This window comes from Hippocampus bargibanti, linkage group LG12 (assembly GCF_051943395.1).
Source record: "Hippocampus bargibanti isolate YZ-2025 linkage group LG12, ASM5194339v1, whole genome shotgun sequence".
In the NCBI taxonomy this organism is placed as follows: domain Eukaryota; kingdom Metazoa; phylum Chordata; class Actinopteri; order Syngnathiformes; family Syngnathidae; genus Hippocampus; species Hippocampus bargibanti.
Genome location: NC_142745.1, coordinates 7,288,199 through 7,312,205, shown reverse-complemented (window position 1 = coordinate 7,312,205; position 24,007 = coordinate 7,288,199). Strand labels below are relative to the sequence as shown.

General features: G+C 42.5%; 1 protein-coding gene across 1 annotated transcript; it reads left to right on the top strand.

Moving 5' to 3' along the window:
* The first annotated feature begins 7,762 nt into the window (after window positions 1-7,762).
* LOC148890254 (fidgetin-like protein 2) lies at window positions 7,763-23,774 on the top strand. Its single transcript, XM_089011104.1, has 3 exons — window positions 7,763-7,897; window positions 9,252-9,468; window positions 21,307-23,774. The coding sequence occupies exons 2-3, from the start codon at window positions 9,444-9,446 to the stop codon at window positions 22,449-22,451; spliced, it is 1,170 nt and encodes a 389-aa protein (XP_088867230.1). The 5' UTR covers window positions 7,763-7,897; window positions 9,252-9,443; the 3' UTR covers window positions 22,452-23,774.
* Window positions 23,775-24,007: the final 233 nt, after the last annotated feature.

The window sequence follows — 24,007 nt, the reverse complement described above, 5'->3', positions numbered from 1 at the left end:
CTATTCTGCCTCACAGTGCAGAGGGACCGGGTTTGATTCCAGCTTCAGCCTTCCTGTGTGGAGTTTGCATGTTCTACCTAGGCTCATCATGAAAGTGGGACGTTTAAGTGGAAGGATGCATTGGTGATTTCCACATCTCTAACAATTCATTGAAACAAGTTAAATACAGTAAAGTCTCGTTATATCGATATTCTCGGGAGTCAGAAAAAAATCGTATCGTAATCGTATCGTAATAAGCAGTACTATCGATATCGATATAACGAGACTTTACTGTATTTCAAAATCTCAATAACTCGTCATGTACCCTTGAGCATCAATTACAACTCAATGACGTCTCTCTCTGTTCTGGGGTGCAATTTCGAATATCTACATGGAGATTCAGATAATCCCGCATGTTTTTAATCTGATTTAGGTTTTGAGCAGAGGTGTTTTGTCGCGGTCCATATTAAAGTGACTGTAACTAGGAGGGCATTTTTGACTGTGAAACCATATAAAGTAGTCAATTTTTTTCCCACATAATTTAAATTACTGTAATGAGGGTTTTGGTAACAAGAATATGTTTAAAATATATATCTAATTTATTACATCTGAGAAGTAAAAAATGTGGACCATTGACAATCTGTTGTGCTCATATCATTACATTGTGTACCGATTGGAGACACCTGTCCATTTTGTAACACTACAGTTCTTGGTGAAAAGGTTTCTTCAGCCGTCATCTGTACTGCTTTCAAGGTGTCGGACGTTTCGCTTCTTATCCAAGAAACTTCGTCAGACATTATATATATATATATATATATATATATATATATATATATATATATATATATATATATATATATATATATATATATATATATATATATATAATTAGTTTCTTGGATAAGAAGCGAAACGTCCGACACCTTCAAAGAAGTACAGATGATGGCTGAAGAAACTTTTTCATCGATGGACCACTCCTGTACGACTGAGAGCTCACACAGACGTACTACAGTTCTTGGTAAATTTGACCCTTTAATATATATAAACGTAAATTTAGCTTTTAAAGAATATAGGTGTACGCTCAGGGGTTTATAATTTTGGGAATGGATGGCTCTCCATCAAGAACTGTCGAAAAAGGGGAGATGAATTTAGTTTGAATGCTTTCGTCTCGTAAACCCCGAACACATCCTTTTCCGGGTAAGTGACAACACTTCCTGCTTTCCCTCAACCAATCAGATGCTATTATATAAACATGTCAAATCATTTCTAAACTGAATATAATTTTGATAACCTTAACATCAAATATGCTCAAATATAAAATGATAACCATAAACAATTTTTAAAAATTTTACATAGGCAATTGTGAAAACCAAGTTGACAAAGATATAATGCAGTGCTTTCAGACGGTAACTACATTTTTATTTTTTTCATTCGATATTCTAGAAGACGAACGAGGGGAATTGAGTTTTAAAAAATATATTTGGGTCCGCCGCTAGGGGGCAGCCGCAATCTTTTCAAGAACATGTTCACAGATTGGGAGGTCATCGTTCTGATCGTGTGCATTTGTCACCAACCAACCTCCAAGATCTCCTTCCATATGCTTCTCTCTTTCCTCCTTGTGGCGCCCGCCCCTCCCCCACATTTGATCCTTGAGGTGAGAGCATTGCACACATCTGGAGGTGATCCTCACTGCCGAGGAATAGCCTGTGGGAAGGCAGGCCTACCGGGTTAAAGATGCACAGCACCCTTTATGTATATCTAAATGTCCACGCCGAGCCCGAGGGTGTCATGTGATCCCCACTCCCAATACCGATGATTACAAACAGCTGGCGGAGCTGTGGCCTCGTCCAATTACAAGTGAAGTTGGCGGTGACATCACGGCGGAGGAGTGGGGTACGCGGGACATTTTGGATGGCTTTTCACCTCTTGAGTTTAAACAGACACCAGCCAAGTGGCGTGATTGACACTCTTGTTGCTGCAAGGCCTTTACATATTCGCTGTCCATCTATACATCGATGTAAAAAAATATTTAATCTCACATAAAACATCAAACTTCTGTTTTTTTGCTTTGCTTTCATGGTGATGAACTGTATTTTATGATACCGCGCTCAGAGGACAACATTGCCGCCTCCATCCAAATCAATCTTATTTGCCTCTTGTTCAATGTTAGACCCAGCGAGCTGTGGAGGTTCCTTTCTCAGTGAACAGAGGCAAGCTCTGGGCTGGCCCTCCCCTTCATCAATCTCTGTCATAAATCTGTCACGCGGAGAAAAAAGAAACTGCCGAATACAGATTTGTCAGCAATTAATCTAAACTCTATTACCGGGCCGGGATATTGTGTCCTTTAAATCGGAGAACAATAAGCCACTCTTAACACGGAGCCTAACAACGCTGGTGGTGTATGTGTTTAAAAAGAGAAGAGCACTCTTGCAAAGAACAAGGAAGGCCATTTTTGTCGATGAAACGCAGTGATTCAAAACTTCCTTTTGCCACCCCACCCCCAGCACAATTTTGCCTGCTGTCGTCTATAATTGGAAATCATTGAGACAGACCGGTGCCATTAAACCTCGAGGAGACGCAGAGGACTTGGCAAGTGAGTTCAACTAATTGACATTCTGCACTTGATGATGGGGAACGTGCACGAGAACGACGCGGGCCTTATCCCACACACGCGCTGGATTGCATGCAACTCGTCTCTTGTCTTTCAAATATTTTTTTAAATAATTGAGTTCCTGTTATAAAAAAAAACTATCTATCCATCCATCCACATAGAGAGAGAGAACTATAAATAGATATAAATATATTGATAGAGATAAGTATAGATATAGATAGACACAGTTATAGATAGATATAGCTATAAAGATATAGCAATAGCTTTATAGCTATATAGCTGGCTAGCTAGCTAGAGATAGCTGGCTAGTTAGCTAGCTATCTAGATAGAACCAGCTAGCTCGCTAGATAGAGCCAGCTAGCTAGGTAGATAGAGCCAGCTAACTAGATAGAGCCAGCTAGCAAGATCGAGCTAGCTAGCTAACTAGAGCCAGCTAGCTATATAGAGCCAGCTAGATAAAGCCAGTTAGGTAGCTAACTAGCTAGAAAGAGCCAGCCAGCTAGCTAACCAGCTAGATAGATAGAGCCAGCGAGCTAGGTAGCTAGATAGCTAATTCTTTTTAAAAAGTAATTTTTTTAAAGCTATTTCAGATAAGCAAAAATAGAGATTTCATTTAGAAAGGGGAAAATATCTACTCTTTGTGCACAAAATATACAACAAAATTGTACCAAATGGTGACACCAAAATATCTGTACCGTACCGTGTGTTACCTGTACTACTGTCTCACTCTATGCGTTTATGCACTTTATATGTTATTCGGGGTTATAAGCTGTTCATAAAATAAAAATATGATTTTGAAACGACCTTATCATTTGACTGCACAAAGGCGCATTTCTGTGACATTTCCTCTTCGTTTATCATGTATCCTTTTCCTGTTTGTTCGCTTCTTTTCTTTTGTTGCTGCGCATTTCATCCTTGACGTCAGTCACGTCACGTACAAAGAACGACCTGGTATGCACAAGATTTGTGCGCAGGCAGTTGAGTTCAGAAAAAGATTTGTGTGTTGTGTTTAACCCCCTCCTCACACGTGCACACGAAGGCACACGCGCCCCGCCCGCCCCCCTTATATATAATTACTAGGACAGTTCAGTGGAGCAGTGGGCCAGTGCTCAGCTGCTTGAGACAGAATTAGAGTGGCAAACAGCTGAGCTTCTCTAGGGTACTATCATGTGACCTATCCCACCCACAGCACCAAAAGGACCATGGGTAGAGTTACCGTGTGCAGTTTTTCCAGCATGGCTTGATGTATGTGTCATTACATGTGTTCCAAAGTGCGTTTGCAGCCACACTGACCAGAGAATATTTGTGGTGCGAACCCCAGCATGCTGATAGGTCTGTCTTCATAAAGAATACCGGTACATACTCCTTTCTTAGCCTTTATTTCCCCCCCTCCCTATAACCCCCTGTCCACCCAGCTTGTTTCACTGACCCGCTTTGGGGCCACATGGCGACACACGGAGGTGTTTCTTCTGTAACAAGAGAGCACATCTGGAAGCTTCAGCTCAACGCTCCCTTATCTACAATGAAAAGAACAGCCCCTGCAGCACATTGTGCGATTGTTTAGATGCATTGTTTCCTTCTTCGGAAAACAACAGTGTTGCTTTTTTGTCTTCTTTTTTTTCTAGTGCCTGTCAGCAAACACGTAAATGTGAAAGGTCTAATGGCAACTCAACACTTCCAAAGCTTTCAGTGGCGTCAGTTCAAGTCAAAGTGCATTTGGGACATGAAGACACATTGAACCACCCCACCCCCAAATTCAGGATGGTATGAAGACTGGAACTTGTAATTAGTGAAATGATAAGAGTTTGCAATGAGGCAAGTTGTTTTCAAAACATATTTTTGTCAACAAACTAGGTTAGCCAGTTTTTCTCCAAGCACTCAAGACTGAATTGTCCATATGTGTGTATGTGAACGTCAATACAGTAAGTAATAATAACTAGCTATTAGCTATCTAGTTAGCTAATAGATACCGTAATAACAATAATAATACATTTCATTTATAAGCACCTTTCAAAAATCTCAAGGTCACTTTACAGTCACAGGATACAGTTGCTACCTAGCCAGCTAGGTAGCTAAACGATAGCTATGTAGATAGCTAGCCAGCACGCTATACAGCTAATGGATAGTTAATAGATAGCAAATAGATAGTTGGTAGCTAGCTTCATAGCTCGCTAGACTGTCATTGTCACGTTTTGCGAGGTGGTGTTGGCGGGTTCGGATCCCAAAAAGCAGGCAGGAGGGAGCAGGAGGTTGTTTGACAAATTGTATTAAAATAAAGTCAGCAGGAACAAAATGTAAAACATCAAAATGATCTGAATGGAAAAAATACAAAGTAGCAAAAGAAGACCAAAAGTAAAAGCCCGCCAAGGTTAAACAAACACGTACACTATGCATGCTGCAACCAAGCAGCAAACAAACAATGAATCGGCACCGGATGATCGTGCCAGGTGTCCTTTTAAGTGTCATTGATTATAACGACCAGCACCTGCGAGGCTGCCGGCAGGGCTGACGTCGCTACCCGCTGGTCGCCAATCTGATCGGGACGACCAGCACCTGTGCAGGTGCAGGCGGGGCCGACAGCGCCCCCCGTTGGTCGCCAACCAGATCATGACAGTCATAAGTCTTCTCTCATAAGGAATTCTGTCCAACGGAAATTCCTTAATCTGGAAAAAAAAATGTATGTATTAATTTTTTTTACCACTAAATGATAGCAAAGACCGTTCCCTACAACGGAAATTCCGATATCCGGAACACGGAATTACAATTGATGCGAATTTGTGTAATTACATGCTCGATATATGGAAAAAAAAGTTGTCCGTTCCGCCATTTTTCTTGCCGGTGACATAGTTGCGGCTACCTGCGCAGGTTATCCACATTAGCTTGCTTTTGCAATTGCGCCCTGTTTATTGTAGTGTAGCAGTTGTATTAGATCACAGGTGTCAAAGTCAAGACTCGGGGGCCAAATCTGGCCCGCCGCATTATTTTTTTTGGCCTGCGAAAGCAAATAAAATTTGTGAAATTCCATGATGCTAGCTAAAATCCAAACCAAAATGTCATATTTTTGGATGTAAACCACAACAGTCATTATTTTTGACTTCAGATTTGAAAACTAATTATTCACTACACTACTAGTACTACTCTATATGTAATATGTGGAGGGAGTTAAACATTCCAATTCCAACAATGTGGCCCGCGGCAAAAAATGACTGACACCCCTGTATTAGGTAGTTCTCGTCAGTAGCAGGTTCTGTAATCATGGCATCCAAATGTATGAGCGTAGAAGAAAGAGTGAAGAAGGATACCAAGTGATAAGAATGTAAGAAATACTCCGAGTAGGCAAAACTGAAGTGTACGAAAGGATAAAAAAATAGATAAAAAATGTATGATGATGTTTATTATTATGTATTTATAGGGTTATACAGCACACGCATCACACCATACATTTATCTACAGGTTCATACAGTACACACATCATAAATTCCCACATAAGGAAATTCTGTTACAAGGAAAATTTAGGTACCGCAAATGCGATTCCTTATGACAGAATACTTTCTGTACTTGTTTGTGTCACGCTTTGCATGGTGGCTATGGTGGTGGATCCCAAAAAAAGCAGGCAGCAGGGTGTAATTGAGAAATTGTATAAAATAAAGTCAGCAGGAACAAAATCTGACAGGGTGAAGCAAACACGTACAATGACCCGACTACGAATGGTCGTGCCGGGAGTCCTTTTAACCGCCACTGATTGGAACGACCAACACCTGTGCAGGTGCAGGCGGGGCCGACAGCGCCACCCGTTGGTCGCCAACCAGATCGTGACACTTTACCACAATGTGTCCGACAAATGGCTTTACCAACCACTCCTTGGTTGAACCATGTTTCTTACCCAAAAGTCACATGGGCATGGCCTCCCTTCCTTCCTCGCGACCTGTATGAGAAGCAGTGACGTAAAGTGAATGGATAAATAATTCCCTTTTCCGCCAACAATATTGTTAGCAAGATTACATTGAGCAGCAAACACGATGAGTGTATACATAACCTTGTGCAATGACAATGTTAAAATGTAAACCCTACTATGGCTGTTTTAGCTGATTGAATGGAAATAATCATCTTCTGAAATCAAATCTCAATTGTGTGTGTGTGTGTGTGTGTGTGTGTGTGTGTGTGTGTATGGATCGTGCACTGCTGAGCCGTGACCGTTTACAGCGGAGTAACATGAGGAGCTGAGCAGCTAGTCCCGCCTCCTCCAGAACTCTAAATGCAGAAGCACAGCTGTGTTTCCACGTTTGAGGAGCGAGGGCAAAATAGACGCCACCCGAGCGGGGTGAAGACGTGAAGCCATGGAAATGAAAACGCGCCGTGTTTACATATATGAAGTGGAATGGAGGGTGAGGAAATTAACCCGCATTCAAGTCAAATGTCTGAGGCCAAAGCCGGGCTCATTTACTCTTGAGTGTCAACGGGGGATGGGATACATCAGGAATTAGGTAATATTGATTATGGTTGTTGCAACCCCGCCCACTTAACAATACTAAGATCAATGGAAGTGCTCAATACAAGTTATTGACAAAAACTGAACTTGTCACGTGGCTTGTCAGGGTGAAAATTCCACATTTTTCAGTGGGGTGTGTTTCCAGTTTATGTTCATGCATCAAAGTGTCGCCCCCCCCCCCCCCCCAAAAAAAAATGGTGCATGTGTGCACACACACAAACATGCACATATTTATGCACCGCAGGGGGAAGCTGGCTCTTCTCTGACATAGCATGATTGCTCATTTTTCACTCACTCTCTCTCTCTCTCTCTCTCTCTCTCTCTCTCTCTCTCTCTCTCTATCTCCCCCTTGGTCTCTCCCTCACTCCCTCCCTTCCTCTCTCGCTCTCCCATTCTCTCTCCCCCCCCCCCCCCCCTTCACTCTCTCCCAATCCCTTTTGCTCTCTCCCTCTCTTTCTCCCTCCCCATCACACCCCCTCTCTCACTCTCTCTCCCCCCTCTCCTACTCCCTCCGTCTCTCTCTCTCTCTCCCCCCCTCTCTATTTTTCCTGCTGAAATAGTTTTAACAAAAGAGGGGGAGGGGGTTTGCAGTTGGGGGAGGGGATGTGTGTGTTGCTCTGTTGTCACTAGGCCAGAGAAGGAGGGAGGGAGGCAGGCTGAAGGGCAATCGAGGGAGTGGAGGAGAGAAAGATATGGTCCCAGAACAGAGTGCGCACACACACGCATACACACTTCGCACACTCTCGGGCGCCTTGCTTGTTTTGTGGAATAGTGGATTACTTTTCAAATATTTGGCAAGCAGATCGCGGCATGATCAGGTGGGTAATCATTTGCTAACTTGAAGCATGAACGTTTCAGCTTGCAAATGTTCTTACTGTGCACTTAATGTGATATGATTTCTCCCATGCGCTGTGGGATTCTACTTTGCATGCCGTTTCTTATTCTGCTCGCAGAGTGGATGGCATTCTCAGTGGGTTGCCCAATGCAGGTCAAGCCGGGCCAGGGGAAAGAAGTTGAGAATGGAACTAGCGCAACACACTCGTGTTTTTGGACATTCTTCAAAATGTCACTTGCGAAATAGGCTCGGACGTATCAATGTGTTGCGGTTTTGTGCGGTGAGCTTCGCTTGGTCCTTTTATAGGATTAGAAACCAACCTGCCTGCCTACCGGCCGGCCGTGTGGTTTTGTGGTCCGAGTGGACAAGTGCTCCGTCTTGTTCGGGTGTTTTTTTTTTTTTTTGACAGAAACTGAAAGCGTCGAGAAGGCAAGCAGGTTTCTGTGTCCGTGCAGTTGACAAAAGAATGTTAAGAGTCATTTTTTGAATTGTTTGAGAAAAACAGCCTGGGTACACATCTCCATCTTGTTGTTCGCCGGAGATAGTCGGAAACGCTTTTTTTTTTGCACTTACTCATGCCCACTTTGACCTCTAAATATTCGAACGGTCGCACCAATATTTTGGGTATCATGGATATCAAGCCTTTTTCTGTCTTATGAACGACTAACATCACTTCATGTTGGAAAATAATGACCAATCGTCACCAAAATAAATCTCTACATTTGTACTCATGCCCACCTTTGTGAAAATGTATGTGGATCTCACTTGTGACGCTCTCTAGTTACATAATAATTTCTCTGACATTTAACTCATTCACTTCCATTCCTGAACTTATTTAGGAATTGAAAATATGTAGAGCGCCATTCCCGGTTTTGTTTTTTATCATGCTTGGGTGCTGATAAAGCGCTGGCCATGGCCTCTGGCAATGTTTTTTTCTTTTTCACAAAAGGGAGGCATTTCACTTTTTTTCCATGTTTGCTCTTTGTTCCAGTTTCAGCAGTTGTTAAAGCGCTATAAAAACCAATATGTATGTATTGCATTGTATTTTGAACAGCCGTCCCCATTTCAACCTCAGATAACTCCAGACCCATATAACTTAGGAATTAACTCTTTTTTTTTAATGAAGAAACAAGAGATTTGAAGGTTTCTTACATTGCATTGAATATTTATGTAGTCCTAAAACTCAATATTCTGTGGGTCCTGGAATTCAAGTGACAATGACAAAAACCCTGGCACCAGAGTGGACACATTTTTGCGCATGTCTGGCAGTGGATGAAAGCATTGAAATTGACGAGCGTGTATATGACAACTGACACTAGCCTGTGTGCGTTCCTCAGGTGGCCGAAGGTGCCGGCGGCCTCAAGGTGTGAGATGAACCATGGAAAGGTGCGGGGGTCCGCTCACTAGCCCAGCTCGCATCCGCCCAACTGACGGCAGCCCGGGGGGGTCCTGCGGCATGCAGCTGTGCTCTCACTAGCACCAAGTGGACCCCGGTCCTCGTCCTCCTTACCTGGGGCCAGGGCTGCAGAATGCTCAGTCCTGTCACCCCTTACAGTAAGTTTACACCTAATTTGGGGGGGGGGGGGGGTGGAGACGTGTGTCCAAATGAGCAGGAAAAACAAGCAAGAAGCTTTCGTTTTGGACCGTTATCTCATCCAACGGAGGACAACAAGGGGGTCATCTGGGAAGTCCTGTAGAGTGGACAGACATGCTAATGGTTTTTACAGCTGAGTCTCCAGGCTTTGCATTGAGGAATTTCACAGAAAGTGTGCAGCATCTCTTTTTTTTTTTTCAGAACCTGCGTGTGAATATGGTTGCCGTTTATTTAGACACTCACTCACACAATAAGATGTCTGTTTTTGCAGAAAGCTTCACAACAGCGAGTCCTTATCCAAAGGGAGTCGGTTGTTTACTACATTGGGATTAAAAAAATTACAAAAGATTTATTTTCTTGGCATCTACAATCCTATAAAATCTAAAACACTGTTCAGTATGCACTTGTGTTAATCAGAAGAGGTTGCTATCCAAGCTGATGAATATGCTGATATTGATCGACTGGGCTATCGATTGGGGTTAGCTTTAACGGGATTACATTGTTCACCTGATTGGAATACTGCACCGGGAATTTATTTTCACGTTTGTTTTTTTTTAAAGCGCAACGAACGAGCAAAGAAGTGAGAAATCTAAAATAGTAGAAGGCTGCTTCAGGGAAGAGGCTCTTTTTTTTTGGGCTAAACACAAGTCGCGCTAGCGTGCATCTGTCACATTCCTCTCTTTAAAAAAAGACTTGCATCTTCTTGTTAGATTTCTTCTCATTTCTTTCTTTTTTAGCCCGCCACTTCTGTTCTAATTGCATGGTTGCACTTTGTCTGTACTCCAAATACAGCTCATACTTCTGAAATTGCTTTTATATCAAGAAAGTGATGTTAGTCTAGCTCCTTTTCGTAGCCATTTGCACTTGTGTGACGGCAAGCTGGATTGTTAGTAAACTGGCGTCAACAGCTTCTCATTAGTCTTGTATTGAAGTATACATTAACATACCCCCCCATCCCGCCCACTCTCCGCCTACACAAACGTATTAGACTTCTATTACAATTAAAGAAGCTTGTTTTGCAAATTGTAGCACATCTTAGGTTCTCATTAGTGATCCTGGCAAAGATGTGGTGGTGAAAGAAGGAAAAAAAAAGCACAGTGAAGGGCAGATGGAGAAGACGTGAGGAGGGACTGGTCAGCTGCAGCCTGATATATGAGTGGACACAATAAGCAAAAGGGGGCCAGGCCGGCCTCTGCCACATGTGTGTATGTGAAAGAGAGAGAGAGAGAGAGAGAGAGAGAGAGAGAGAGAGAGAGAGAGAGAGAGAGAGAGAGAGAGAGAGAGAGAGAGAGAGAGAGAGAACTGAAGGGATGGGGGGAAGGGAAAACTGACCACACAGGCTTGGACACGGTCGTCTTTTACAATAGTCCAAAGAGAAGGAGGCTGTTTTAAAGAAAGGAGGGAAATGAAGCTCAAGTGGAAAAGCGAAGCGATAATGATTGCTGCCAGTTGAATTTCAAGGCACTTTTAGTGTTAATGCTCAAATGATTGAGACTATTTGTAAAAAAAAAAATCATAATAATAATCTCAGGATGACATAATACTGTGGGAGTTTGGCCCGTCCGTCCATGCAAAGGTTTGGAGCAAAACAGAAAAGTAGTTTTTTTTTTCTGATCCCCAAAGCAGCTTCATCTGCATGTTGGATTTTGCTAATTATTTACAAAATCCAACCCGCTTCATAAGCAACCAAAAGAAAACAGCGCTACATTAACTCATTCACTGCCATTCCCGAATTTATTCGGGGATTGAAATATGACGTCGAGCGCCATTCCCAAATTTTTTCTGGTTTTGTTTTTTTCATGCTTGGGTGCCAATAAAGCGCTGGCCATGGCCTCTGGCAGTGGTTTTCCCTTCCAGAAGGGGGCAGCATTTCCCTTTTTTCCATGTTAGCGCTTCGTTCCAGCTTCAGCTGTTGTGAAAGCGCTATATAAACCAATATGTATGTATTGTATTGCATTTCGGACAGCCACCATCATTTCTAGCTCATATAACTCTAAACCCATATAATTTAGGAATTAACTCTTTTTTTTCTGATTAAAGAAGAGAGTCTAAGGTTTCTTACGCTGCATTGAATGTTTATGTAGTACTAAAACTCAATATTCTGTCCTGTATTTTTTTAGTGACAATGACAAAAACCCTGGCATTGGAGTGGACACATTTTTGCACATTGTCTGGCAATGAATGAGTTAATATCCCAATCCTTTCATTGATGTCTTCTATATGGCTTGACACAGTCGTGCGAAGTCTTTAACTAGCGCAAATGACCCCCGGTAATGTGCAAACTACGGGTGGGAGGTGGGGTCATTTATCAGCACCGTGTACAAGTACAGTCCTCCCCCCCTTTCCCCGTGCAAGTGGACAGTACGTATGCGTGCGGCGTATGGACAGAGAGAGGATATGTGCTGTGTAAATAGATCGCAGGTTAGATTCCTGACATTCCAACAGCCTGACTCATCTGAAAGATGACCAGAAGTTGCTCTCTCTGCCTGTTTGCCGGCCGAACACGACGCTGCAGCAAAAGGCGGATGACACTTGAGTCGCAAATGTCCGTCCAGTCGGGGAGAGAAGACTTTTGTTTATTGGGAGTGGAGTACAAGCAACAACAACTTCCCGGAGGCTGTGTTTTTTTTTCTCCCCCCCCCCCCCCCCCCTTTTTCCACAGCCACTCCTAATGCTTCACAACCCCCTAAATCCCATTCCCTTTCAGACCCTTCCCCCACATCTACTTTCATCTAATTAGCCCCTAATTACTCAAACTGACCATGCAGTGGACTGTGGGTCCAGTTTACTTCTACAAACATCCCTGACTCAGCATAACTTATTTGTTACTTTAGAGGAATTGTCATTTAAGGGACAACCGACGTCACTTTTTTGTTTTTTTAACTGACATCAGAAAAACGTTTTATAGCATCTAAAATACCCAAAACACACAGTATGATATTTTTAGTCAAATGCAAAACACCAATAAAAATGACTTAAAGTGTCCAAAATCTGCAAAAAATTGAGCTGCGAATTGGGCATTTTCAGAAAGTCCCGCCCCCCTTTCGTGACGTCACGCCAAGACGTCCTGCATTGCTGGAGAATCAAAACAATGGCTTCAGATTCGGAGAATATGTTTTCTTGTTACACATCCAGTTATGAATATGATTCGAATAGTCCTGATGAGCAAAGCATAAATGTTTGCAATCAATTAAAGAATTTATTTGGGCCATTTTGAGCCAAACGGGCGGGGGGGGGCGGAATGTCTCAAAAAGACGCAGAAAAATGGCGACCAGCTCCGGCGACGCTCGTTTCCACAGCGCTGATACATTCTTTCCATGGAGTTTGCCTCCCTCTGCTGGCGGCCTTTGGGTGTAAGACATGGTTTTAAAAAAACAGTAGAGCAAAATACATTGACGTGATGGAAAGACGCTACAATGCGTCTTTTTTACGGGTCCTTTTCTGACGTCACGTACGGACTCGTCACCAACTCAAAAACAAGACTTCCTGAATGTTCAGCGCAAGTCTTAAAACGTAAAATATAGCTATATGCGGTGGAATCTTATCAAAATACGCCCAGTAGAAGTCATGTGAAGCCATTTTACAATTATGGACACAACTTGTCCGGAGACGTCGGTTGCCCTTTAAATAGATATAATTAGCAAATTGCGCTTTAAAAGGACCCACATCGCATTTGTCAATATCTTTCATTGAATCAATCACACGAGTAAGACGATTTAATTTGGTCAAATACGTATTAACGTGACTGAATTGGTGGTCGAACTTATATTGATGACCGCTATCATTCGTGCTGAGGTCAGCCTCGCAACAAACCAGACGCAATCATATAAGTGCAACCCTTTCAGCTCATTGAAAGCGTTTCTGCTTCTCCTGCCTCGACATGTTGTGTTATCTTCTCAATTGTTGGAAGGCGGACGACTGCGTGTACTGTTTGTACTCGTCGTACGACTAAAGTGGAACTCCAATCACATTGGTATTGACATGGCTGCAGCTCTCTGTCTTTGAGAGCTTGTTTAGTGTTACGTAAAAGGGTTAACTGAGAGCAAAAGAAATATTGAATTCTATTCAAATTATTGTATGAGGTGTCAAATTTCAGATGAAACATTAATGAAAGGATTGTCACTGTTGTAACAACCCCCCCTCAAAATCGAGAATGATAGTTATTTATCTACCCTATTTTCCGGTGTATAAGGTGCACCTAAAAGCCTTGATTTTCTTCAAAAGATGACCCTGCGCCTTATACACAGGTGCGCCTTATATGTGAAGTAATATTGAGCCGCAACTACTGTCAGCATTTTACTGTATGTATACTGTATTTTGAAAATGTTTTCATTTCATTCATTGAAGGTGCGCCTTATTCAATGAAAAATGTCTATCTATCTCGCTAGCTAAAAATATCTATCTATCAACATTGAAAGTTGTGATGTGGTTATGCGATCCACAAGGAGACAGCATTTGCATTTTGTACAGTCACCCCCATTTCAAGCTCAGATGACTCCAAACCCATATAATTTAGGAATGAACTACTTTTTTCTGATGAAAGAAGAGAGTCTATGGTTCTTCCGCGACATTGAATGTTTATGTAGTCCTACAACTCAATGTTCTGCGGATCCGGCAATTTGAGTGAATATGACAAAAACCCTGGCACTGGAGTGGAGACATTTTTGCACATCATCTGGCTTTGAATGAGTCAAGAGAATGGTGGGGGGGGCAGAACGGTCAGATATTTAATGTGACCCCCCCTTTTTTTTTACTTTCATTGCATCGCGCCTGCCCGAATCATAAATGCAATCCCGATGAAGGTTTTATACAGCGATTCTTGGAAAAAAAATGGTTGCCCTAGAAAATGATCATATTATATTCCAAGAAAATCACTCAGTCGCTTGAAGGCTGCCTAAATCCACAAACTGAAAATGACCAGAGTACACCGTGCGCCATTTAGTTCCAGTTTGCTGAACCATGAGTGAGTATTTCCCATAAAGGCGTCATCCATGCGCCCATAGATGTGTGATGTGCATCAAACTGGCAGTACGACTGTATGATGATCACACTGATTAAGGGAAGCTGTCACAGTACCAAGCCGGCTTAGTTCTCATCTTTGTCTGCTGCTAAGCCAAGCGTGGCCAAGAATGGAGGGCTCTCTACAAGTTCCAAGCCAACACCAGTTGCTAGATTAGGGCCGGGGCTCCCTCACTCATCCCTCCTAATTCCTGGGCTAACCCCCACCGCCACCACCCCCCTAACATACCCCCACACCCATACGCACCCATATACCCTCCCTTCGACACAGAGGTCTGATGCTCCAGCACACATTGGCACTTTTAATGAGTTACTGAAATACACAATGAAATACATTTCACTTAAATCAGAAAAAGAGAGGATTGGAGTGACAAAGTGCATCTGTTGGAATTACAGTCTTAATGGTGTAGTTGGTTGTTTTGAGGGGAAAAAAATGTCATCATGTTTCTTGACACAGATCTGAGTGACTTGACGGTGGCCATTTTGAATTTTATATTGCGATGTCATACGTTACCAATAGTCAATGTCGTCATTGATTGGAACCATTTTATCTTTTCATTTGGGAAGGAGGGGTTCCTCTCTTCCCATTTTTTCCTAGTTTCCCAAATTTCGGAGTCAACCCCCCCCCCCCCCCCCCCCCCCCCCCCCCAAATCCATTTCATTACCCATCAAGTATTTGTGAATTTTGGCTAATCACGGACGGACCGGTCCAAATTGACTGCGAACGGGGGTCAACGCTACAGCAAAATAAACAAAAGTTGTTTTCATAAATTTGTTCATCTTCCGATCTAACTGATTGGTGACTAGCTAAAACTCCCCCACCCCCATATCTTGATCATATAATGCCTACGTTTTAACAATTGATCAGACAAGAAACAACTACAGAGGTCATTCGGGAGATTCCGTTTAATATGTGGAAAGATTTAGCCTTGAGAATGATTACAACGGTCCAATTTTGATTGTCGGAGACGTGCAGGTCTTGGTTAGGATAACTGTTGTCATGGTGATGTTATGAGCGGTTTATCCTAGCGAGCTAAATATAGCGCAACATGATTTTGCTCCTAAAATTATATCTGGTCAATCTTTTAGTTTGACTAGACTATCAAATAAGAATGTGACGTATGCTAAAACAACAAATTGATACTTTGCTGCAAAGCAAGAGCATAATACTAAATAATAATAATCACAAAATACATTTCCTTTATAATCGCCTTTCAAAACTCTCAAGGTCAATTTACAGTCGCAGGATGACTTTTTCTGTGGGTGAGCAGCGGCAGCCACACGTGCCAGCGTTCACTCAACCTGGAAGTAACTCAAGTAGCTAGAAAGCTAGCTAGCTAATAATTAGCTAATAGACCGCTAGCTAGCTAGCTAGATAGATAGATAGCTCATAGCTAGCCAGATAGCTAGCTAGATAGCTAATAGCTAGCTAGATAAATAGCTATCCATCCCGCTAGACGGCGAATAGATAGCTAATAGATAGCAAATAGATAGCTGGGTAGCTAGCTTGACAAATGAAAAGGTTTCTTCAGCCGTCATCTATACTTCTTTGAAGGTGTTGGAGGTTTAGCTCCTCATCCGAAAAGCTTTGTCAGCGAGCTTGATAGCTAGCTAGACTGTCATAATTTATGCTGTAACAGGAACCCTAACCATGAATTGACATAAGTACATTTGTTGGGCACATTGTGGGAAAACACTGACTAAAAATATGCCACGAGTGCCCGTTATATATATGAGGAAGGTCAAGGCGTCGAAACCTAAAGGTGTTGCTTATACGTACATATATCATGCCTGTATCATGATTGTCAAAGGCTGACTGTTGAAGTATTTTAATCAGTATCCAGGGGATCATTTAACGTTGCTAATGCTGAAACCTCCAATCGATCTGCATCTGTACCGCAGCATGATTCATATTTAGCCCGAACTTGTCTCCATCTCTCACATTTAACTCGATCGGTTGCGAGCCCTCTTGTGGCGTTGGTGATGTTTTCAGTTTATCTTGCTGAACGTCAGATTGGTGACACCATTGGGATAAAGAGCGTGTGCGCTAATCCTTCATTAGTCTGCTTTCCCAATCCGCGCACACTTCAAACTTCATCTCCCGGTGTCTGAGCTCTGTGATCCACTACCCAGGTTTTACATTCCATTCTGCTGAATTTTTGATGAGGATTCCAGGATCGCACCGGATTACTGTGTACAAATGTGTCTTTTAATTGATTATGGGCAATCTGTTAAAAACTAGATGAGATTGGACCTCTTGAAACAATCGTGTTGATTTTACACGCTTTAAATTAAGAGATGAAGTACTTGGTTCAATTTTTGCACAGAGCTGCAAAATAGGATATCATATGATAATCACTCGAGTGAATATAATTTACAGTAAAGTCTCGTTATATCGATATCCAAGGGAGTCCGAAAAAATATCGATATAACCGGGACTATCGATATATCCGACCCTGTTTACATGTAATTTTCTCCGTGCGTGCATAGAAATAGTATCGATATAACCGGGATTATCGATATATCCGATATCGATATAACGAGACTTTACTGTATTTCACTATGCTGCTCACCAACATTACTTTAGTGCATTTTTTTCTCTGTTACCTCAACTAATACATTTTCTGTGGACTTTCACAGCAAAGTCAAGTGCTGAAGTTGACCCAATCAATTCACATCAATAATTAAAATGCGAGAAGAGGCCAAAGATGCTTTTCCATGAATATAAATGTCTTCTTTAATGGGGGCATAGGGGCAAAGGTTAAAGTTATTTTGTACACTTTTGTTACTTTGTGTGCACTTTTTGAGATTATTGTGCCTGTCTACCCATCAGCGCCATGATCAGAAATTCCCTAGAGTGCAGGGATTTCTCCCATCCTGGGCGGGGCTTTCTGATGGCCAAGAACGCTACCATCCTTGGATGGGATGAGCAGGATTATTGGGTTGGAGGATCATTTAATTTAGGGATCAACATGTGGACCGTTTAGAGACCCATCTGGTGGGCCTGGTTGGTGGACATGTGACACGACCGGCACTAATCTGCATGTAGACAGCGTCAAAGAAGAATGAGCAAGTGTGTGTGTGCGCATGTGTGTATTTATTAACAACAAAACGCATACTTTACATACTGTAGTTAAATTTCTTTCAAAAAATGAAATAAATAAACAATAAAAGCAACAAACTAAAAGTAGATTTGAGACACCACCAAGGTCACGCAGTTCTGTTTGTGCACCTTTATAGCTACCATCTAACTCCTGTACAGATCTTCATTTTGTCTGTCAGATTCATGTAGAACCATTAATTAGGAGGTTCAGATCAACACATTTATTGGTACAAATGGAAAACAAAATGATAAAAATTGGCAATTAATTTGGGGACTGAGTAAATTACTTAGAGCCTAATTAAAGGGGAGGTTAAAGCCAAAACGTCTTTATAAAAATGTGTTCTATGCAGCCCCACTATGTGGAGTCTGACTTAAGCAGCAACATGCACTTGTTTTTATCCATCTCAGTCGGCAACCATTTTGCCACTTTCTGTCAACTGAAACCGACATTGCAATTGCTCAGAACTCAGATAACAACCAATCATGGCTCACCTGTTGTATGAAGCTAAATGAACCCCCCCCCCCCAAAAAAAAAAAAAATGGGGGATTAACTCGTATTCCACATACAGAGTATTAACTCATTCACTGCCAGACGAAACACTGCAAATTGTGTTCACTCCAGTGCCAGGGTTTCTGTCATTTTCATTCAAATTGCAGGACCCACAGAATATTGAGTTTTAGGACTGCATAAACATTCGATACAGGGTTAGAAATCTTAGACTCTCTTCTTTCATCAGAAAAAAAAAAGAGTTAATTGCTAAGTTATATGGGTCTGGAGTTATCTGAGCTCAAAATGGGGCCGGCTGTACAAAATACAATACAATACAATACAATACATAGGGATTTATATCGCGCTCTAAGAGCAGCTGAAGTTGTAACAAAGCGCTAAAATGAACAAATGGCAAATGCTGACCCCTCATTGAAGGGAAAAAACATTGGCAGAGGGCTAAGCAGCGCTTTATTGGAAGCCTCCGCAAGAAAAATCCGAACATATTCGGGAATTGCGCTCCACGTCACACTTTACAATTCCAGAATGAATTGTGGTGTTGCATAGAACATAATCTTGTGAAGAAAGTTTTGGGGTGAGTTTTCCCTTTGATAAGGCTCTCATACTGTAACACATTTACTTTAATAGTTAGATTTACTTTTTCATTGTAACTATAAATTACTTTCCCAATAAAGAGTTACATCGCCATACATCATCATCACAACAAACCATTTAGAAATATATATATATATATATTTTTTAGTTTAAATCAAACAGAAAATGCTGAGGAAACTTTGGGGCACTTTCAGACGTCACCCTCGCCCAAAACGGGGGGGAATCCAGATTAAAATACTTCACAATGCTTGGAATGTCAGCCTAATGCTAGTCACGTCAAAAAGGGATGGAGAAACCAGTCACGGGTCCCTCTGCTTGTGGAAGTGTGTATAATGGCACACGAACACACTTTTTAGACTGCTGAATCAAATGCTACTGTCAGCATGCAGCATGACAAAGTACTGTGGTTCCCCTGCGACACATGACCCCGCCCACGTTCGCCCCCCTATCCAGAACACCCCTGAGGTTTGGCTTCGAATTAGATCACACGCTCGGTGGGGGTGGTTTTGTTGACCGGGAGACTCGCTTAGCGACAACAATGGCCTCAATGTGAGAGAGGCAAAGGCAGAGGACAGAGTTGCGGCCAATGGAGGCTTATCGCCGTGGAGACCGGGCTGGGGGCTATGTTGGCAGCTTCTCATAAAGATTAGGACAGTTGTTCACCCCCCCCCCCCCCCCCCCACTGCCTCAATGAAGTGTTGTTGAAGAGCACAGGCTACGCGCCGACATGATGCTCAGCTAACCATGGTGACTCTTTGCCTCCTAATCTGTCGGAGAGCAAAATATTCTCATTTTAATCTGGAAAATTGAACCCTGCTGGAATACATTTATGGTAGCCCATAGTAAATGTTCACAATTTTATTTTGTTTTATTGTTTGCATAACGTGTTATTTTCATTTTGTGTGTTTAGTTTACATGCCGTAACTATGATTTTGGCGAGGTTTTAAAACTGCATTTCTATCTTCTAATTTTATGAAATCATTACAGTGAACCCTCGTTTATCGCGGGATACGTTCCAAAAATTGCCTGCGATAGGTGGATTTTTTTTTAACAATGAAAAACTGTACATATTGCAGAATGAAACAAAAAAACAAAAACTCTTTTTTTAATAGTTTAAAGAACGGTAATATTTTGCTGCTGCGCCTATTTGTCCTGACTCCGCTGCGCTGTAGTGTCTTTTTCTACTGAAGGAGTCTTTCTCCGAGAGAAGAACATTGTTATCGGTAGTTGTTGGCACTCTTTTTTTTTTTTTTTTGCAAGAAGATTTTTAGAAGTAGAATGCTCCATGAGCTGTTCAAAACCAGTATCTTTGATTTTATTCTGCTTTGTTTGCAGTGTTGTTTGTACTGTTATTTCTTTTACTTTGTTTGTTTGTACATTTGCATTCCATTAATAATAAAAAAAAAAAAAAAAAAACGTTTTTTCCCCCTAAAAAAAATAAATAAAAATATGCGATGCACTGAAGCCGCGATAAGTGAACCGCGAAGTAGTGACGGATCTCTGTACTTATTTGGTCATTGTGTAAAGAATACATATGCCCCCTCTCATGTTTGTACAAGTTTTTACAACGACCAGTGTATACAACACCTTTGTGGTGAGAAATCTTGACATGTTGCACACTGTATGGGTATTAATCATCTGACTTTGAGACGCCATGTCTTGAAATATAGCAAACACGCTAATATGGGTCAGTGAATAAAACTCTGTGGTATCTGTATCTACATACAGTATGTCTTAGCATAGGCTAAGACATTCATAGTTGTATAGTTTTTAGTTTTGGGCCTGCTATTGGTTAGCTCAACCATGAAGCTAACTTAGCTAGTTCATGGTACCTGTATTAGTAGGTTTTCAAAAGAAAGATAAGGTTAGACATTGTGTTTGTTGTTTCTTCTCATTTTCTTTTATTTGATTAAAAAAGCAATTCTGGAATCTTCTTCCATGATCCTTGATTCAGGAGGTGGCCTCAGCAAATCGTCTCATACGGTGGTTTGAAAATAAATCACTTTCTTTGGGAAAGAAAAACACTAAAAACTATTTTATTATGCTAACTTTTAAACGTAAACTTGTCATGCAGTGTAAGTCAAATCACATAAATGCCAAGACAAAGTCAAGTTTTTCATACATTTAAGCAAAGCAAGTTCCAACGACCTAAAAATGGCTATTTGAGTCACACTCAAGACAAGTCACGTGACTCGAGTCCACCGCCTCTCCCAACTTTCCTCGCAACTATAAATACTCTCTGTGATTGCCCACAGTCATACATCGGTACTCAACTGTGATGTGTACCAAGATACGTCACATGCTAATGCAGGTATTCTTATCATCAGACCAAAAGTTGCGTTGCAAAAAAGAAGCTAATGGACAGCATTGGTGATGTATTATTGTGCGGTTCAAATCCATCTATCCTTTTTTTTTTAAATTCCCTAACACCTCTAACTTGGGCAAGTAGTCTGTACACATATTGAACTGTCCACTAGTAATTCACCAAGAACTAAACTCCAGCTGCCAGTAGCAAAGTCAGGTGTATGTAAGTGTATGTAATTTCAACGAAACTAATTGCGGTGTTCTTCACAGGTCTATTGAAGATGCACTGGTCTCCGGATCACACCGCCCCTATATCTCAGTGGCCTGAGCAGCACCTTGATGTGACCTCTACTACTTCACCCCCGTCAGTCCACAAACATGAGCCCTACCCCTCCACCGCTCGCCGCAATTACACTCACACGGGTTACCCGTGGGCCAGCGATGACATATCAGCCCTTACTGCTTCTTCGCTTCTCAAGCGCTACGCGGAGAAGTACTCGGGACTGGACCTGCCCTACGAGCGCCCCGGTTCAGGGGCCTACCCAGAGCCCGGAGCCTTTCTGAAGACTGAGTCGGAACCCTGGGCTCTAAGCCAAGGCATTGAGTGCTACCCCGGTATTGAAGCGCTAACTGGCACCAAGGTGGGCTCTGGATCCGCGGGCATTCCCACCACAGGGAGTGTGACTGTCGTGAGCAGTAACTTAGCCACGGACCCGGGCTACAGTGCCGCCGGCGCCTGCGGTGCCCCGTCATCCCAGGACTACCCTCCAGCCTACAACAGCACCTACCTGTCTTCAGGATACTGCCCTCAGTCAGGCACAGCACTTCCCCCTACCCCTCTTCACTCTTTGCAGGCCGCACCCACTCTCGTGCCCAGCTACAGCGCTAACACTCCAGTCTACAACTACCCGCCGGGCTGCTACCCCCAAAACAGCCTCTCTGCCAGTTACAGCCACCCCAGTGCCTCCTACTTACCTCCGGGGATCAGTGCCCCGACCCCTCTGGCCCCCAGACCCACGATGGTGGGGAGCAGTTACAGTTACCCGTCGCACAGCCTCGGTGGGGGCGCAGAGTCCGGAGCGCCGCTGAAGCGCAAGGCCTTCGAGATGGGAGAAGACGGACAAGAAGGAGCCGAGGTGGAGGGTTCGCGCTACAGAAAATACGGCAACGGGCTCAGCAAAGGCAACGGTCACGGTAACGGTTACGACATAAGCGGCTCCGCTTCTGATCAGCAGCCCTATAAACCTGGGAAGGCCCTCATGTCACCCCCTTATCGCGGAACAGGGGATTACAGCCCCCCGTCCGGCCTAGCGGTGGAGAATGCGGCGGGGGAACATAGCTTTCCTCATCAGAGGATGCCGATGAAGATACCGCCGTCGCACACGCGAGCCGAAGATCCCACCGGGGGCCACTGACTACCCTCTTGGCTTTCCAGACCATTTCGCTTGGATCCAAACACTTGCGAGTAATCCACAGACATGTTTGAATATCACTTGCAACCATAAGAGGGCACAAAATTAAGGTTGATTTACCTCATCTTTTTCATGATCAATCTTTTCCCAAAGATACACAGGGGCATTTTTTTGGTCATGCAAGCTCGGAGAATCGGCGGAGTATTGTTGGAGCATTTGCTACATAAAGAAACTCGAAAATGTATGCATCTCTCAGGATCTATTTATTCCTTTCTGCTACTGTGGCAGCACCGTGGAAATGTTGCTCTCTTTTTGTTTGTTTTGTCGAAAATGACAATTTTATGCGGCCATGGTACCAGGCCCATGACTGCAATGTACTCAAGCAGCCCACAAAGATCATTTCTGACCAAAAAAAAAGTAAGGACAGCAATAATTCAAAATTGCCGTACTACTTCAGCACAATCATACAGTAGCTGATTCAGAGGCTTTAAGAAATGAATGTCCTAAAATATGCCCAAACCCCTTTTTCTTTTACTTCCTGCCTCTTGTTTTCAACCCGTTCAACACTACTGTTGTAGTTTTTATCTAAATCCTGCTGCTTATATAAAGCTGGCCTTTTCGTTGTTTTGAGTACAGGATCGCAGTACTGTGCATATGTTTTTTTTTGGCAGTACACTTGATGTATGCAACTTTGGGGCTCGTTGTTTACATGCCGACGCTCAAAGACACTTATTCTGAAACTTCTACAAGAATCCATCTTATATTTTGTCTTAACGATGAACAACAATCATGCAACATACTGCTGAATTTATTGCAAGGGAGCGAGCGAGCGCCTTGTGGTCATGCGCACGCGTTAATGTGAACACGTGCGAAATGGGCCTGCTTGGATTTACTTTACTGTTTTTATTTTTGCCTCTTGAAAGGAAGATTTATCGTCATGTTACTGAATACTCAGGAAGAATATTGTTACCTCAGAATGATAAATAAGAATGTATGTTATTACCTTTGGAGTGCTTGTGGGGAGCCCTTTAGAGCAAAACTGGAGATGTTGAAAAGCAAGCGCACTCTGAAATCTTCAGGGAATTTACACAGCCTTTGACAATAACAGTAAATATGTGCGCACACACACAGAGAGAAACACACAGTCACACACACACACACACACACACACACACACACACACACACACACACACACACACACACACACACACACACACACACACACACACACACACACACACACACACAGCTTTGTTGCTCTGGGAATAAACGTGGTGATAATTGTACCAGGAGATGAAATGTTGAATGTAATTCAGTTTTTTTTTTAAAGAAAGAACAATACATGCCATAATGTACATGGATAACCTTTTTAGATAAATGAAACATATTTTCTTCATGTATAGATTCCCTTATAGATTTTGGTGAAGAGATGAATGATAGTTTTTGTAGTTTGCAGCAAGACGAACGGTTTTAAAGGACAAACCATGGAAGATGGGTCACTGAAAAGCAAACACGTTCTCGATGTGTTTTACAAAATGTCTTAATGTCTGTTTGATT

What these genes read in the sequence shown, in the direction of transcription:
- LOC148890254 (XM_089011104.1), top strand. Translation starts at nt 9,444, where the DNA reads ATGCTCAGTCCTGTCACCCCTTACA. An exon ending in CAGTCCTGTCACCCCTTACA is followed by an intron (nt 9,469 to 21,306) that starts GTAAGTTTACAC and finishes TGTTCTTCACAG; the next exon opens with GTCTATTGAAGATGCACTGG.